At 39.4% G+C, this 18,583-nt stretch overlaps 1 protein-coding gene across 4 annotated transcripts in view; it reads right to left on the bottom strand.

Moving 5' to 3' along the window:
- The window catches only part of ppfia4 (PTPRF interacting protein alpha 4), a 46,100-nt gene that overhangs the window by 12,919 nt on the left and 14,598 nt on the right, over positions 1-18,583 (bottom strand). For 2 of the 4 annotated variants that reach the window (XM_077602250.1, XM_077602253.1), the window contains exons 4-10: positions 4,283-4,384; positions 3,929-4,093; positions 3,090-3,164; positions 2,477-2,548; positions 1,581-1,802; positions 1,106-1,240; positions 276-410 (exon numbers count right to left, since the gene is read on the bottom strand). In XM_077602250.1, the coding sequence (XP_077458376.1) occupies positions 276-410; positions 1,106-1,240; positions 1,581-1,802; positions 2,477-2,548; positions 3,090-3,164; positions 3,929-4,093; positions 4,283-4,384 (906 nt within the window). Of the gene's footprint in view, positions 1-275; positions 411-1,105; positions 1,241-1,580; positions 1,803-2,462; positions 2,549-3,089; positions 3,167-3,928; positions 4,094-4,282; positions 4,385-9,879; positions 10,105-18,583 lie in introns of those variants that run through there. The other 2 variants (XM_077602251.1, XM_077602252.1) reach the window with 2 other exon arrangements.

Raw genomic sequence — 18,583 nt, 5'->3', positions numbered from 1 at the left:
TGAGCAAAAAATATAAACCATGCAGTATTATGCTCACAGCTTTCGAAAGAGAGAGTTTTTTTTTTAAATGATTTTGAAGCCTCATTTTATGTATGTTGTTATCTTTTAATCATTCAAATTTATCACATCACATTTACAAGGCATCTTTTACTGCTCCACCGCAATGCTTTCTATTTGCAACTTGCTGACTCTGATATTCCTCTCCTAATAAACAGGGGTTCAAGACCATGCAATGATATACCATTATGTATAAATACAGTGAGTGAATGTACTACCTTGGACAGTGCTGCCACTCGCTGTGCCAGTTCAGCCTCTACCTCGGGCAGAGTCTCGGCCTTCCTCATGGTTTGAGCCAACCTCTGCTCTGCCATCTCCAGCATTTCCTGCAGCTGGCGCACCTTCTCTTCACTCTGACTCAAAAAAAGGCGCACATTGAAGCTATGCATGACAGCAGTTTACAGGAGACAATGTTGTTTGAAGTCCCGATAGGAACCTGAACTCAGATTCACCCTGTACTCCAGATGAACCTTCTAGATCTTACCTACTTGATTAAAGCATCTCCATTCCCTTTCACACACACATACTACGACCCATACATTTGCTGGTATAGCTCTTCCATTCATTTTCCATACTGCCATATTTTTCAGACTATAAATCGCACCAGCCAAAGAGTACACCAGGAAGAGAAAAAAAAAGTTGCACTGGAGTATAAGTCAGACTTTTGGGAGGGTAGTTTTCTAATTTAATAGAAACCAAGAACAAACAATAACAGTAACAATAGTAAAATGGAGAACAACAGGTTAAATAGGCATCTGTTACCAAAACAGATTTTCAGACTACTAAAGCCTCAAACAAAAATTTAAAAAAAACATAACAGGCTATCGGCAGCGAGAGAGAGAAAAAATATAAGTTGCACTCGAATATATGTCCTAGGCCCAGTCAAACTATGAAAAAAGTGTAATTTATAGTCCGGAAAATATGGTATTTGCCCTTATTCAGGTTGTAGATAAAATAAAGTCTAACCCAACTGACTATCTGTCTGTCACACACACACAAACACTACACTTTATCATACACAGTATATCTTAATTTATAGTTCTGCTACCTGTCTGTGCAGGGAGTCCTTAGTGGCCAGTTCGTTCTCCAGCTTGTCATTAAGGTCGTGGATGTGTGTGGTTTCGCGCTGTGCGGCAAGGTAACGTTTTTCCAACGTTGTTATTCTTTCCTCCATGTCTTCTCTCTGCAAGCACAGAGAAATAATGACTGCCAAGCGTAAATGTTTTTTTTAACAGCTACATGTCAATAAATATATTGTTGAAAATTTCAGTGAGTGAAAAATGGGTCTGCTCATTAATATAGCCATGTGCTATTCAATGTTCTAGATTAATGAGACCATAAAGGTCATGAAATCAAGGTTCACCACTCATTATTCACAACTTTAATTGGATTGATTGCTATTAGCCTCGCGTGAACCATGATAAATGAGGTTTTATTAACCTCTTATCTTATTTTGGGTTCCCTTGCACCGTATGTCGCTTGCACTGCAAAAACCTTATCGATTTTCCATTGACGCTGCTCACCTCTCTCTGCTCCCTCTGCTGTTTGATTGACATCTCCTCGCTGCGACTCAGCTCTCGCCGTGCGCTGGCGAGTTCGGCCTCCAGCTCGGCCACACGCCCATTGAGGGAGGAGGAGTGCTCGCGGGTCTGGGCCAGTTCCTTACTGGTCCGGTCTAGCAGTTCTTGAAGCTCAGATGCACGGCTGCCATCATCATGGACATCTATGGATCCATTGGGTAGTCTCTGCAACGTGGGCATGCAGGTAATAGCAAGTATATTCAGGCACCAAAAATAGATAGAGGGGTGTAGATTTTAGCATGTTAATGTCAAGAACAAAGACAGCAGACAAAGATGGATGACCTAGATAACATTGGAAAATATATGCAAACACAGGTTTTTGAGGGTTAGGTTGCCATGTGGTTTGTTGTTTTGATGCTTCGCCTCTTTTCTCAGCTCAAAGTGTAGTAGATTAATTAAACAAACCTTTGTGGACAAATCAGACAGGCAACCTACTGGGCACCCAACTTATTTGGACTCTGCTGTATGATCATGAACACAGACGGGCATGCACAAAAAAGGACTAAAAAGGCTGTTTGAAACTAAATCCACCAGGTAACAAATCAAACATAGCAAACTGATTTTTTCTCCCTTTTAATCACAATGCTGTTAAAGCAGAAGCCAAGGGATGGAGAAAAACAAAAAACATTATGTCTAAGTAAGAACAGTTTGTGATGTTCAATAGATGAAGAGCTGTCTCTTCGTTGGTGTAATAGTGGACCAAGTTGAGTAAGCAACATGTCTCTACTATTTGGGAAATTAAAATAGGGTTGAAATGGAGATGATGTGGTGGGATTGGAAGTCATGGCTGTCATAAAATGAAGCACAGAGCAGAAAAACAATCACACAGTCAGGAAGACCTTCCATGAAGGTTTGGATCCCTCTGTCCGCTCCACTGAGTCACCATCCTTACTTTGTCTCACGATGCTCAGCTGTAAAATAAAACAAACAAAAAAAAAGGGGAAAAAGTCAACCAAAGTCATTTTTCATTCTTCTCCGAGTGCACCCAAAAACTAAGCGCGTGAGAGTTTCAAACACCTATAAAGTTATACCTTCTTTTTTTAATCTCAATCACTCTGAGCCTATCTTTATTCATAAAGGCTTCCTATAGGACCATCTTTCACATCTGGAGGCAGATACATTACATTTCAGACCCATGCCTATAATTAGGTTACCTTAACTACAATTTTGTAATTGAATCATCTTTAAAATAGATGTCTTTATCCAGTGAACAAAAACTTTGGTTTAGCACGGACATCAGCTTGAAGACATCACCTCTTTAGTGATTTATTGAATACCCCTGCTCTTTCACAAAGATGGCAATCAACATGAATTTGTAAAACCCTGACATGCATTTGCTTGTTTAATAGATAATGCCTAGTTCAAGTTACGTGTGAGCAAGATAAGAATTGGAGGTTTCCACACCAGACAGATTTTGCAAGTTACACGAGAAAACCGTTGCAATTGCCTCACCTCTTGTGTGGTAGCTGACAACTGTCCTTCCAAGGTGGATACCCTCTCCAGGGCCACCCGAAGCCTCTCACGCACCTAACCAACACATATGCATAGTTGCTTACCGTGTTATATTTTTCATGCGGCAAATGTTATAAACCATGTCATTGACCTATGCTTGTTCGTGCCAACGTTGTGTTGAAATGACAGGGATTCATGTTCAGTCTTTAAATGTCAACCACTTCTACTTTGACTACACATTGTTTCCTCAAGATTTATTTTAAAAAAAGAAGCCCCTTTTACCTGGATACATTTTCTCAGGCTGTCTTGGTTATTCCTTATTATAAAATGTAATTGAATTAATTCATCTTTACTCTGCTAACATACAGTGAACCTCACTCGTTAGTTTAAAAGGTCTGGGTTCTAGTAAATATTCTTGTGAGGTAGTTAGGAAGTAACAAGTATAAAAAAGAGCTTATTAAAAAGTCATGAAAGGCCTGTATATTAGTAACAACCATCAGATGTGGATTTCATAGTTAAAAACCACTATATACTTAATCACTTTAACATTGGTGTAATTTATGATAAATGACATGCCCAAATAAATGCTGTTTTATTGGCAGAGGAGAAATAATAGTTAAATCTGTGTTCAATAACTGGCAAGCAATAGGTAATACCATGGCGATTTTTCTTAATGAGCATGTGGAAGTTGATTTAGTCTGTGCTTTGAAATACTAATTAGTGAATATTTTATCCACTTTTTGTGAAGCATTACCTCCATGAATTTCTCCAAAGCTATGAGGCTTTCTGTTTATCTAATCTCTGTTCCCCCAGACTGCCTAATGTTGGTCGATGCTCACCTTTTCATCCAGGGCCTTGTGATGTTCAAACAACGACTTGAGGGCTTTGAGGACCTCAACTTCACTGGAGACTCCAGATGGTGGGGGGGCCTGTCTTTTAACAACCGTCATCCTAAGACTGCGTTCGTGACGAGACACCAAACACTCCAGGTGCTCCAGAAGCAGCTGCACACAGCATCCATGCACATACAGATAACATTTATTTGTGATTACGTGGAGATGCAAACACCTACATAAATGTACATAAACTGAAGTGAATTCAAATTAAAAAGGTTATTACCATCAGTCTGACACACACAAGCACACACACCCACACGCATAAACACACACGCGCACACACACGTGGCCACGTACTCTGGTGTTGTTCCTTTCAGCTTTCAGCTCCGATATTTCCTCCTCTTTCTCCAGCAGCTGCTCTCGACATATGTTGAGTTCCTTGGTAAGGGTGGCGAACTCCTACACAATGAACACACACACGCACACATTCATCTGAGGTTAATGTTGTATTGCTCATCAACTTGGTGGGCTTTCATCCTTGAAAACCTGACTGCATCGGGGTATAAGGAAATATATCGGCTATAGATTTTGGCTGTCCACAATGTAACCACACAGTAACTGTGACGTTATCCTGAGATGATGAGTTTCCCCATCAATATCACATGACATCTCATCAACATTTTTTTTTTACTTATAGTATTAGATGGGATTATTTTTGGTCATCTAAAAAACCCTAAATAATAGCGATTATGATTTTTAATTGATAATATATATGGATGCACCTATTCACTCATTTTCTGAAACCCTTATCCTAACAAGGGTTGTGAGAGTTGCTGGAGCCTATCCCAGCTATCTAAGGGCACCAGCAAGGGGACACCCTGAATCAGTGGCCAGCCAATCGCAGCGTACAAGGAGACAAACAAACATTCCTGCTCACACTCATACCTAGGGGCAATTTAACGTGTTCAACCAGCCTACCGTGTTTTTGGAATGTGGGAAGAAACTGAAGTACCCATATAAAACCCACACAAGCCCTGGGAGAACATGCAAACTCCACACGGTGAGGACAGACCTGGGATCGAAGCCTTCACCACAGAACTGTGAGGTCGAGGCACTTACCACTTGGGCCGCTCCAAATTAATACAATGTATATAAAAAAAGTTAATGTATGAATAAAAACTCAAATAAACATTGCTTACAGTCTCAAGTAACCCATAAAAGTTGAGAATTTTATTGCATGCCAATGATGGTGAAAAATGTCCATTTGACTTAAATGGAGAAAGCTGACTGTGTGAGCGCATGTTTCAGTGCTATTGACGCCGCGAGACGTCTAATCCAATTTGAGTGGGAGCGCCAAATGAACACTCATTTGCCCCTCCCACTCAAAATGGATGAGATGACTTAAATGAGTTTCGCTGTAAGGGTTTTAAAAATTATAATAATAAATAATTCATCATTCATGCGTGAAGGGCTTAGTCCAACCCATCCAGATTGAGCTTGTTTACTCAAGTGTGTCTTGCTTACACATGAAAAAAAATACGTTGTTTTTACCCTCTGGTTGTTTGGCTGTCTTGTTTCTTCCCCCTGTTCTTTTGTGGCCTCAGTCCAATGTAATACCCACAGGCTTATGCTTTCCTCCTTGTCTCAGGACACACGCGTGCACACACAGACTCACATGCCAATTTGTACAAATTCTATAGGCTTGTACCCAATCAATTCCTAGAATTTGCCAAGACCTTAAATTAACTTTCACCTTCCTTTAACCTTACATGCATCCTCGCCCTAGATTGTAATGATTTATTTATAGGACCTGCCATCCTTCTGGGGTCATTATGTCATTGAGTCTAGCAAATGTTGTATACTGCAGTATAGATTTCGATCTCCTATTTCAGCAATCGCAGAACATGCGTTATGAAAATACTCAAGCAGTGGACGTGAATGTAGAACAGGAACATGAGTGAACAGGGCAGGGTGGAAACGGTCATGGACAGCAGATGATCTGACAAAAAGTGACAAATACTACATAAAATAGACAATTAAAAACACCAGGGTGACACAAGAGGCAGCAAACAGGAGGGACACAAGGGGTGGGGAAACGACATGTGACCTCAGTGGGCAATCACAAGGACAGGTCAAACAGGGCAAAAAACACCCAAACCCCAAAACCCCAACAAAACATGACCTAATACCTAACATGGTTGATTGAGGGGACTGACAGAGGGAGGAGGAAACAGGTCAGCTTGTTTGAATGGCTTATTGACTGTCTTATTCCACAGGGGTCCACAAAATGACAACAACTCATCATATCCACCAACAGATGTTTGCGCTCACTGTCTCTTTCACTCATTGCAAAAAGGCTCAATAGACCACTGACTCCCCAGTTCATCCCCTCATCCTGCTGCCTTTTGGGAGTGCTCCACTCCTCCACATGACCTCTCCCAAAAGACAAATAAGGGCAGAAAAATATGAACAATTCATCTTGTCGGGAGCCTTACATAACTGAATATGAAACATGCACCCTATATACCATCAAATGATGCAAAATCTTGATTTAATTTATCAAGAGGTTTGTTTTGCCCTCCGGCACAAAGACGTCCAAACATACAATACACTGTTGTATGCACAATACACTCATAAACACTTCAAACTAGAGAATTCTTCTACTTCACAACAAGCGTTGCCGGCTGAAAAGGCGACGTTGACATCTGTCAGAGGGTATATCACACCGAGCAGAGAGAAGGTTTTGGGACTTTGCCTCCAACCAAATTGTGAGATAGCAAGCAGGGAGCCAACACTGCTGAGCCCAGACATTGTAAAAGGATTGCTCCCTTTCGCTTCCTTAAGCAGTTTGGGATTAAAGGATGAAAAAAAATGAGTGTGTCAGTGAGTGTGTGTGCACAAAGGGAGGGTGAGAGAAATTGGAGTGCCGTTGGATAAAATAAAAAAATCAAAAAAAGAAGAAACGTGCAATCCAAAAATGTATTTTTTTGTGAAAGTGCTTAACCTTTTTGGGCTTTGTATTTGGTACGAAGTGGATTTATTTGCAAGTCAAAAATGCATTTTTCATGAAAGTGCTTAACCTTTTGTGGGTGTGGATTTGGTATTTGTGTGTTCTCATTTGCTGAGAGGTTGCCAAAGCGGAGCGTTTACCGACTGTACATCACATGAACTCATCTCATTCAATTATGCAGTATAATCAAAGTAGAAGATGTAAAGTATTTGGTACTGAACTGAGTCTCTCCCCACATATCACAGATATTTGAATTTGTTAAAACTGTCATTACGATGATGAACTGTGGAAACAAAGTGACTTTATTTTGTGCCTTTAATTAATTTGAGTTTCAAAAAACCACCAATCAGAGACAGAAGGGATTTTTGCTTCCCCCGATCCAGCGTAGACAGTTTAACCAACCAGTTTTTGACTAAAATTGCCATGAATTGATTACACCAGATTGGGGAAAGGGTGCTATCCGGTTTGGTTGGAATGAATTTCCGCACCCATTGCAGCCCTTTATGGAATAGTTTGTGGAGACCCCTGCTTGAGGTTTCAATCATTTGTCATGTCTTTGATGTCTCACAAAACAAATGGAACTTAAAGCACTTAAATGTAGTTTTATAGTGACATTTCAGTGCAAATCAGGTTTTCTAGAATGATTACAGAACAAATCAGTGCCAGGCGGGGATTAGTTGAAGAAACAAGAGAAGTAGTGAGTAGCAGTAGAAATGATTGACAACGCATGTCAAGTTATGCCTTTCTTCAAACTGGAATTAGAAGCATACGATGGGTGCAGAGAAACAGATTTTTTTTAAATCATGCAGTTTATCAAAACTACTGTCTGACAAGAACCCAGCCTAGCAATCATCAAAAGATAAAATGTTCTGTTTTTTTTGTAATTTGACATTATGGCTTTGTGTTTTACACAGGAGCTGTTGCTCTGCTAAAAGGGGTCTACTGTAATATTACATCAGAAAGTGTACAGTTTCTAGTTTCAATACAACCCATCATGACATCTCAGTGACATTGATATAGAACATCTCCTCAGAAAAAGGAATCTATGAGTTAACAGCCAGTATTATAACAGGATAAGAAAGCCCCCGTTAAATTTAAGTAAAGGCCGTGAGATTATTAAATGATCTGAAATCCAAAAGAAAAACAAGTTGGAATCTTTCTCACAGTAATTCGGAAACAGCAAGAAAATTGTCAGTCAACACCTTTCCTGGGTGTGAGTAGGTATCAGGTTGCTATGACACTGCCCGGAACACTTGCGTTGCTATGGCAACAGGGCAGTGGAAAAGTGTTTGAGTGGGGTACCGAAAACAAGTTTTATCAAACCATTGCATCTGCAACAGCACAAAGACACTTTTCCTGCATATGCAAGAAGACTTCCTCTTTCACTCCTGATTTAAGAGGACAAACACAAAGACTTGCACTTTAACAGTCATAATTTGTTTTTGTTTTTTTTTACAAAGCATTTTTAGTTTTTTAAAACTTTTGTTTAAAGACATTATTTTTCTACCCGTAGTCAAAAGCATGAAAGTCATTGAAACATACTGTAATGTTGCCTTAATATCTCAAAACATGAAACAACTGCATAAAATATCTCATCTCATTTTCTGAACCGCTTTATCCTCACTAGGGTCGCGGGGGGTACTGGAGCCTATCCCAGCTGACTTCAGGCCAGAGCCGGGGGACACCATGAATTGGTATTGGAGTGCATAAAATATGGGATTTATAATAATGCAGAGAGCATTATAAAAGACAAAATGCATCCCAGCTTCCACCACTTCAACCTGCTTCCCTCTGGAAGGCGCTACTGAGCTATAACAGCCAAGACAAACAGACTCAAGGACAGTTTCTTCCCAAGAGTTGTCACCATACTCAACTTGAGTTCTGCAACTAGGATCTAATTGAGACTACTATTTTGTGATTATTTATTTATCATTACAATAGATTGATTTTCCATGTGTTTGCTTGTTTGTTGTTGTGTCCATAGACTCAGCGAGTGGTGCGACTTGGCACTGAATGTCTCCAAAAACCATGGAATTCATCCTGGACTTCAGACGGAACAAGCCCACTCCGCTTTGCTGACCTCACTTGGACTACTTATTCATTGATTATTTATTTGTCTGTCTGTTGTTACTTGTGCACTATGTGAACGCTTTAAATGTCATCATATATTTGTATAATGACAATAAAAGCATTCAATTCAATTCAAATACAATATACAGTTGTGAAGTTAGATTATGATGACAAGCCATATCATGTATCAACTAAACTGTCTCATTAGATCATATTTAATGCTTGGTTGGCAAATAAAATAAAAAAAAAACATTTGAAAAGTTACGCTTGAAAGCGTTCTCTCTGTGAGTCACATTGTTTTTGCTAAAACAGAACACACACGCGAGTCTACTTGTTTAAGTCTTTCCCCTGCTTCAATTGAAGGCCCGAATAACATCCACTCATGCGTCCCTGTGTTCCTTTATTCAACAAAACCTGCGCTTAAACAAGGACAGGGAAAGAAAAGATGAGCGAGAAAGTCTTCCTCTCCTTGCTCGAGAGGAGAAATACAAAGAGTTTTTGTTGTGCATCCGTTTGAGTGCAACAAATGCAGCCAGCCGAACGACATGCCAAAGCGAGGAGAGAATCCCACTCATTGGGCGACATATTGAATTTTTTGTTTTGTTAAAGTGTAATATGACAAGATACAAGAGCCCACATCAGCTAGAGAGAAGCCCGAGTAGAGCAACTTCTTTCGGCTTTTCTTTGTAACATCCATCATTCCATGGCAGCCCTGACGAAAGCATTCAGCGAAAAGTGGGGAAGAGGGAAAAGTAAGAAAGGAGGCCATGCCAAAATCCCCTCAATAACGTAATCAGCAGATAAATCAATGCGGACAAGGTGGTGTGACTTATTTCTACTCTTTTCCATCCTTTTTTGAAATGCCATTCCCTACCTGGTACATGTAGGTATTAAAGTGGGTCCCATTCTGAAGGTGGATCTTCACCGTTGGGTTCATGGTGCAGGCCAAACATAGCAAATGCCTCAAACAGAGCCCCCATGAAAAGAGAGAAAAAGAGCAAGAGAGGATGCTGAAAAGAGGATTCACAAGCAGCTCCCTAATGCTATTCCCTGTGCCCTCCGACACCGCAACAACACTCTTTTAGCTGACCTGAAAGAGGCAGAGCCAGCGAGAGCGAGCGGGAGAAGAGAGAGGGCGAGAGAGAGAGAGAGGGACAAACAAGGGCAGGCAGAGTCAAGGGGATTGAGGTATGTTTGGGTTTTTTTTTTTGATCAGAGAAAAAGCCAACATTTGGAGGAGGGAGGGAGGAGTGATCAGCTGATGGAGGAAATGACATGAAGCATTGAGAGGAGGACCATTTCTCGGTTACACACAGCATGTAAAGATGTATACAGTGGAAGAGATGCAATTTTGAACTAAAACTAGAAGTCAAATCATCACGCGTCACGTCAACTATCCCATAGTTGAACTCTACAAAGGCATTGTGTTCCTTTAAAGAAGAAGCATTAGAGGGTAGCCTTTTAGAAATATATTGCATGTGAAATGCAAATAATCCAATACAAACAACAGTAAATTAGTGATGAGAATAATTTCATGAAGTTAGAGAATACAGAACTGTATCTATGAAATGGAGATTAGATTTACTCAGACTTTAATTGAGTTTTATCAAAGCAGACTTTATGTCCATTGAAGTTCTGTAATGAGACCGGAAAAAAACAACAACTTTCATCTGAACTCTCATAATAAAAAGCCCAATCACTGTTCACTCAACCAAAATGGAAAAGCTCTATTTTCATCGGGTATGACACTGCTGTGCCAACTGATTCTTTCTATTTATAAATGTTCCTTTGCTCTCGGTGGGGTGCCACAGTGCACGACTGCAGTCTGAAAGTGCTTCCGGAATTTTTCTAGTCTCAAGAATAATCAGTTAATGTCTGCAAACAACTCGTGTCACATTGAGTCCAGTTTGAGAACATTGGTTTGTTGGGTCTGCTGTGTTGAGTATACTTCGAGGAAGCTTTAGCTTTAAATGAAGTGAAAAAAAACACAGTCACGATGATACGGAGAATTACTAAGCGAACGGTTTTGGTAATCCTACAACAAGCCATCTGGAATGACCAGAAGGTTGAAAAATTTGTAATTTGATACATTTTTTTAATACCTAGTTCAATGTTAACTGAATGACTATTATGAAATGTGTATAAAGTGGACCCTCATGATATTAGCACAATCTGTTCCATATCCCAACTCGTAACCCAAACCCGCTTTATCATGAATGTTTTCTCCATAAGAAATAAGTGAATTCCTGTTCATAGGCATAACACTGCTCATGAACCCCCACAACCCCCATTTTTTAATACTTTTAATTTCTTTTTCAGATAATTTAGCCTTTAAATTATGAATTGATAGGAATTATCAGTTATAATTCCTATCAATTCATAATTTTAAGGTTAAATCGTCAGAAAAAGAAATTCAAAGTATAAAAACAATGTTATTTATATACAAGCGCTTACTATGACGGCTGACCTAACATATGACGAGTTAGAGTAAGAGTTATTGAAATATACATACATGTAACTCATGTGATTGGAAGTTATATGTTGTGGATGTACTTCAAAACCTACGGTATATACTTTAAGTTAGTCATTTTATATTTGTTTATGGCACAGATAGGCATGTTTATAAATGTATGTGTGCCACACCTAGTTCTCAACAAATTCCAAGACAGAAAACAAAAAAGTGGTTCATCCAGTATTCAGTATTTAAATCAGGATAGCATATGCAGCTTTTATGGAATCCATTCTGATTAATTTGCGATATGGCAATTCATTTATACTCCAAAAATAATAGTGAGTACTTTCAAGCAAGAATTTATATCCTCTAGGTGTATGTTTTTGCCTGAATACATTAAGTGGCCATGAATGAAATTAAATCATGTTTCAGCACTTAAAAAAAGTTGCAAGCAGTGTATAGTCCAAATTGATAGTAGAATTACTCAGTGATGAAATCACAATCGATTTGTTGTTTCTGACATTGCTGTCTCCAGCCTTTTATCTTGATGATTAAACATCACTCACTTCTTCACCCTCGCACACGGTTACATTCCTAACTCAATTTCTAATCTGCAAATTTATAATTAAACGGTCGACACACCGCTATGCTGTGGAGAAGGAAGCAAAAATAGTTTGCGACAACAAGTCTTTCTTGCACCTTGTTGTCACGGAAACAAGGGCTCACCACTGAGAAAGCGTGTGCTTGTCCAAGACAGTGAGAGAGGATGAATTAGAGAAACAGACAAGTCAGTGCACATCATTACGTCCTTTAGTGATTGTGGTGACTTCCTCCATTAACTGACAGCACCTCAGTGTACCCTGGAGCGTCAATGTGGTTCCACTGAGAGGCCAAATGGATCAGTCAACACTGCTGTCCACGCGTGTGTGGGGACACTGTCCCCTACTGGTCGCATCATGCCCAAAGCACAAACCCATAGCAATTTTCATCCATATTGAGAAAGGATGCTTGGAAACATGATTTCATCTGAGTATCAAGTGATGATTTGACATAAATTGAAAGGCAGTAGATGAGTTCATGTAGATGCAGATAGCTAATGAAAAAAACAGAAATTTGATTGCATGACAAAATGGAAGCCGTCTGTATCACTCATTGTCTCTCAATCGCTAATCATATTTTCTTCTTATGGCATTCTTTTAACAGATCTCATAAGAGATCTTTCTTTCACACTTGATCCAATGTAGTCTACTCTATTCTCTTCAAGCACTTATAATCTTAGCTAATTTTGACTTTATGAGAAGCAGACATATTATTTCAGAACATGAAGCAGAGGTCAGCGACTGCAAAGCCCAACCCCCATCATTATCATCCACACGGTACAATGCATTGCCACGCACAAAAAAATCCTATATATATATATAGCTACAGTATACAGTTGTGTTCAAAAGTATTCAATCGTATTTATATGTGTATATATATATATATATATGTATATATGTATATATATATATATATATATATATATATATATGTATATATCTGTATATGTATATATATATGTGTATATATATGTATATATATATAGATGTGTATATATATGTATATAGTATACATATATATACACAACTTTGTACTAAGCACATGCATGGCGAAATGAAGCCCTTGAATTTTGTCCTTGTGAGGGCTCATAAACACATGGGTTTGACCTGGATTACAATATCTGCATTTTTATCAATTTGGAATTAATATGCGCTGATAAAGCAACGCAGACTTTAAACTGGTGTTAAGTAAAGCACTATAGAGGAAACCTAAAAGGTAACATTCCCTGACACACCTGGTTGCTTTCTTCCTCCTGCCATACAGAATTATTTGTCTCCCTGCCATTCTGCCAGTTTAAAGCAGCTATGTCAGCTTTGTTTCCATTCCCTGTCGTCCTCATTGCTCAACTCGCTCAGTCTCCTCTTTGCCACGTCCTGTTCGATCGCAGTGTGGCGTCGGGACCGTACTGCCATTGCACAGACAGCCTCACAAGCAACGTGTGTGCCAAGATGTTCACAAAGTCGTTTGTCCCAGAAATCTTTCTATTTATAACCGGGCGTCAATGTTGTGCATCGAAATAAAACTACATTATTTAGGCTCGGTTAATTTACAAACAACCAGTTCCGGAAAAAGACCCAGTTGCATATACAGACAAGTCTGGCTGATTACTTGAATATGCAGGAGCACCAGGAAGTCCCCAAAGAGTCCACAAAAAGACCCGCCTGTCACATGAGACCTACTTGCTCATTCAGTGTGCTCTGTGTACAAAAGTAGATCTTGTCAGCTGAGGAAAACGGAAGACAGCTGTGTAATCTCTCATCTCCTTTTCTAAACTGCTTTATCCTCACTAGGGCCGCAGGGGGTGCTGGAGCATATCCCAGCTGACTTCGGCCCAGAGTCGGGGGACACCCTGAATTGGTGGCCAGCCAATCGCAGGGCACAAGGAGACAAACAAGCCTTCACACTCACACTCATACCTATGGGCAATATAGAGTGTCCAATAAATCTACCACGCACGTCTTTGGAATGTGGGAGGAAACCAGAGTACTCAGAGAAAACCCACGCAGGCCCAGGGAGGACATGCAAACTCCACACAGGTGAACCAACGTGGATTTGAACCCAGGTCTCCCACTGTGAGACTGACACGCTAACAACCCTCACACATGTATAATATTAATGAGAATTCTATTAGATCAAAAGATAAATAAAGCAAACTACTCCATGTGTCCTCCTTGTATCAATCCCAGAGACCTTCCCTCAAACACTGCAATAAGAGGGAGAGGAAAGGTGTTTGGCTGTGTTGAGGTCAGGGATACTGTCCTTGACCTTCAAACCACAAAACTGCAATGGCAGATGTAACTCAACACAACTGTGTGTTAGTGTTCTCCTCTAGACCACACCATTTGAGACTGAGACTTAGCACAGGCCAGAATTTAGCCAAATCAAGACTGAGACAAGTTGAGACCATAACTAAAGCCCTCACCCATCATATACTTTTCAGATGAAACAACAGAAATTACCAGCATATAAGTGAACTTGTTCCTCTTAAGTGTTTTTCAGGGCAAAACCCCCTACTACCCCTTTCCCTATTATAACTAATCTTTCCTTCCCCAATTTGTCATGGGCAACTAAACAATACCTTTCTCTGTATATTGGCTGAACATGAGTTTTATGCCGAGATTCATTCTTAATTGGTTAAAAGGCTAGATGACAGTACAGAGAGCACATAATCGACCTGGCAAGTGCTGACTTTGAAATGTGCCGCTTTTTCGTCTGGATGTGAGAGGCCCTTGTGAGCTGTTTAATTAATCTGCCTGCACCTATCCATCACATACAGTCCCTGGTCTTACTTCATTTTGCTCTCCTCTAAAACTATATAGCGCTAATAAATGTGCACATTCAACATCATGGTCCATGGGAGTGTCAGGGAGCATGCGACAAACGTGTCCATGTGTGTGCCGCAATACCTTCCTATCATGCACAGGCGCCTAAAATACTCTGCCCTTCTTTAAAATTGTTTAAGCAACACATACACAAATATACACACATATTAAAGTCAAAAGCAGGGATGCATATGAAACTGGGACTTCTGTAATATACAAAGACTTTTCATATTCTCTCAGCTCTCACGACCCTACATTGCATTTATTTTATATACATGATTTTGTATGTACGTTGATATTAATAGAATTCATAAGCAATATGAAATTGTATCACTCATAGCTAGTAGGCAACTGTGCATGTTATTTCATTATTTTTGTTTTGTTATTTCCTTCACATCATCAATAATATAGTGAATATACTGTATAATGATATTGCACAGTATATTATAGTATTTTACTGAAAATAGATGTTTATGCTTTATCTGGACAATACTTGATTTGCTTTCCTTAATGTAATAAATCCACTCTCAAAGCTTTTTAGCAAATCCTCAATAACTGACTTTCCCCTCCCCTCCTGCAAAGTATGCTCTTTTCTTGTCAGCGAACATTAAATATTTTGTTTTTCATTTCCTCTCAATCAATAAATCTTTTTGAGTTAACATTAAAAAAACATGTTTCAAGGGTTATTCTTCTCCAAATGTCACCTCTCTGTAAGATTAAGCTTGACTGATGCCACATCCATTCTGTGTGTTGAGGTAAAGATTTTCCATGTGGTAACCCCCCTGTTATAATTTACCGAAAAGTCAATTCGCCAACTGCCAGTGACACCACCTTTTATCCAGAAGAGGAATAAGGAGGTGTAGAATTGAGGCATTTACTTAATCCAATGGAAACACATCTGGCAATTATTTGGAGCATGTTGTCTATTATAATGGAGCCTACCATTTGTCTAGAGGGGAGACAAAAGATCCCGAGGACAAATCCCATAGGTGCCGAAACAGCATGGCCATGACACAACGAACCAGATTCGAGGCAAATCATCTTAGTAGTGTGTGTGTGTGTGTGTGTGTGTGTGTGTGTGTGTGTGTTTGTGTTATTACAGGACAAGGGAAGCAGCAGAATAAAATAAAATAAAAATCACATGTCATAAATAAATCATGTGGGTCCTTGTGATCACATGATGGATGTCACACACATGCAGACGCGCGGATACACAAAGACCTACATTCTCCCAAGAGATAATTTTGTTTATTTTGAGAAATGAGGATTTAAAGCCTGTGTGAGTAGTATGGACATGTCTAGGGGGAACGAGGTCATTTTACTGCACATGCGTTTGCATAAATGTGTGTGTTTGCAGTTACTGTAGCGGTCCCTATTTTCCCGTTGGTTTAATCCCTCACTAAGAACCAGTCCTCCTTATGACTCACACGGTGGCAGCTCATTTTCTCTGGATGTATAAATGCTATAAACACAGTGTGTGCACGCATGCTTGTGTGTACGTGTTTTTAAAATGTGTTTTTTAATGCTGATAATCATATACCAACTGTTTAATCGTAAATGGGTTTACTGATACACAATGTATGTAAGCTTGATATCCGGGGCGTATTTGGGTGTGGCTTGGCCTGCTTGAGCAACTTGTATGTGCCACTTTTTTGCTCGTTGTGGGTCTGCCAAGCCAGGCCAGTCACACAGTGATGGAGTGAGATCATCGGTACTAAGGGGGGTCTATAAATATTGTAAATGCCTGCAGTCAAACCTCTCAGCAAGCTACTGTATGATGTCATCCAGGAACACCACTCACCCGGACACACAATGCTGCCTGGTGCCAACCCCCAATAACCAGGGAAACTGCGGGTGTGGTATGCCGAGGTGAAAAGTTCCTCTTTAATCATTGATTGTCTTCAAATCCTCTTCTATTCGGTATTATTCTATTCCTCAATTTCATTAAATCTACATTTTTCCCTGTATAGTGCATATCTTTGTCCCATTCCACTTCCTTGATATTTACGTAGGCAGCAGACGTGCGAAAAGAGGAGGTGACATCAGCACTTCGTAAATCAACATTAAATCCATATAATGATTTGCTAAATTCTCCACAGTCCCAATACACAGGCTGTACTTGATTTTCCACTAACATCTCTTAACTAAGAACATGTTAAGAGGAAACAACTGAGGCACTTTCTTTTGTGTTTTCTAAGACCCATTTATTTACTTATAAAACCTTTATTTTACTGTCTAGTATGTACTATAATCCAGTGGTGAACCGTTAACAATAGAACTGAGCCTTCACCTCTGCACTGTCAATGTCAAATAAAAAAATACATCTTCAGCAACTGAACAATGTATTAAACGTGCACGACTCCAACCCTCCATAGCAATACGTACGATTCAACAATTTTAGAAAGCTTTCTTTCAAAAGTTTTCCCAAAAGACATTGCATTGGTTAGTTCCCTTACAATATGGTTAAATCATTAACATAAACCTCCACCAAAATACAGTTAAATTCTGAAAAATTATTGACACTTGCTCCTTTCATTTAATCTGAAAATGAGTGTATTTTGGTGCTACATAGCTCTAACCATTGTCCCCTGCCTACTGCCCAGTTGGCTGGGATAGGCTACTGCACCCCCACCACCCTTGTGACAATAAGTGTCACGGAAAATGATTGAATATTACCTTTTAATGGCTATGCTTTTGATACTTTTAGCAATGGCAGTAACATAATACAAATGGCAAAATGTAGGGAATATATGCGTACTTTCAAAATGAATAAAAGAATGAAGTTCTTGATATTCATGTTAACCCCATTAAAAAAATAATAAGCCCAGCAGGTTACGGCCATTTAAATCACAGCTAATTTTCCTGCCTTTTTCACCTAGCGAGATAAATTAGACAAGCGCTACAGAATCTTTTCATTCTCTCCTTTGGATTTAGCAAGGCTTTCATCCTTACTACCACATTGAACAGGGAATTCCTTCACACTGATTTTCAGCCAGACCCACTAACACACTAAATCGCTCAGTTTTGGCAGCTGATCAGAACCAACCACCAAGGTTGAAGCTGCATCTGCCAAATACTCACACACAAGCACGAAGGCAGACACATGCACAGCCAGCAATATTTAAGAGAGAGACAACTTTTAAAGGGACCGTAGACTTAAAGTCAAAATAAAAAAAAATGCTTGAATGGGCAAAAGTAAAAGACTGTGGGAAACAAAACAGCCCAATTAAAATATATATATATATATATATATATATATATATATATATATATATATATATATATATATATATATATATATATATATATATATATATATATATATATATATATATATATATATATATATATATATATATGTAAAGAGACTTTAAAAAGGGAGAAAATAGGACTTTTTACGTCTCATATGTTTAGGTGTGTCTGATGACTGTGCCCAAGCCACACCCCTCTCTTGTGCCAACATCACTCAAACATCATACCTGCACTCAGCATGATTGAGCATGTTTACAATGTAGCGGCACAGTGTAAAGTGGTTAGAACCTCCACCTCACAGTTTTGGGTTCAATCCCCACTAGAATCCGGCCTTCCTGTCTGGAGTTTGCATGTGGTCCCTATGTTTGAGTGGATTTTCTCCAGTTACTCCGAATTCCTCCCACATCCCCAAAACATGCTTGGTGGGATGATAGGAGACTCAAAAGTGTCCC

Source organism: Stigmatopora argus, chromosome 6, assembly GCF_051989625.1.
Source record: "Stigmatopora argus isolate UIUO_Sarg chromosome 6, RoL_Sarg_1.0, whole genome shotgun sequence".
NCBI lineage: Eukaryota > Metazoa > Chordata > Actinopteri > Syngnathiformes > Syngnathidae > Stigmatopora > Stigmatopora argus.
Note: the sequence above shows the minus strand (reverse complement) of the source record. Positions and strands in the feature narration are given on the sequence as shown.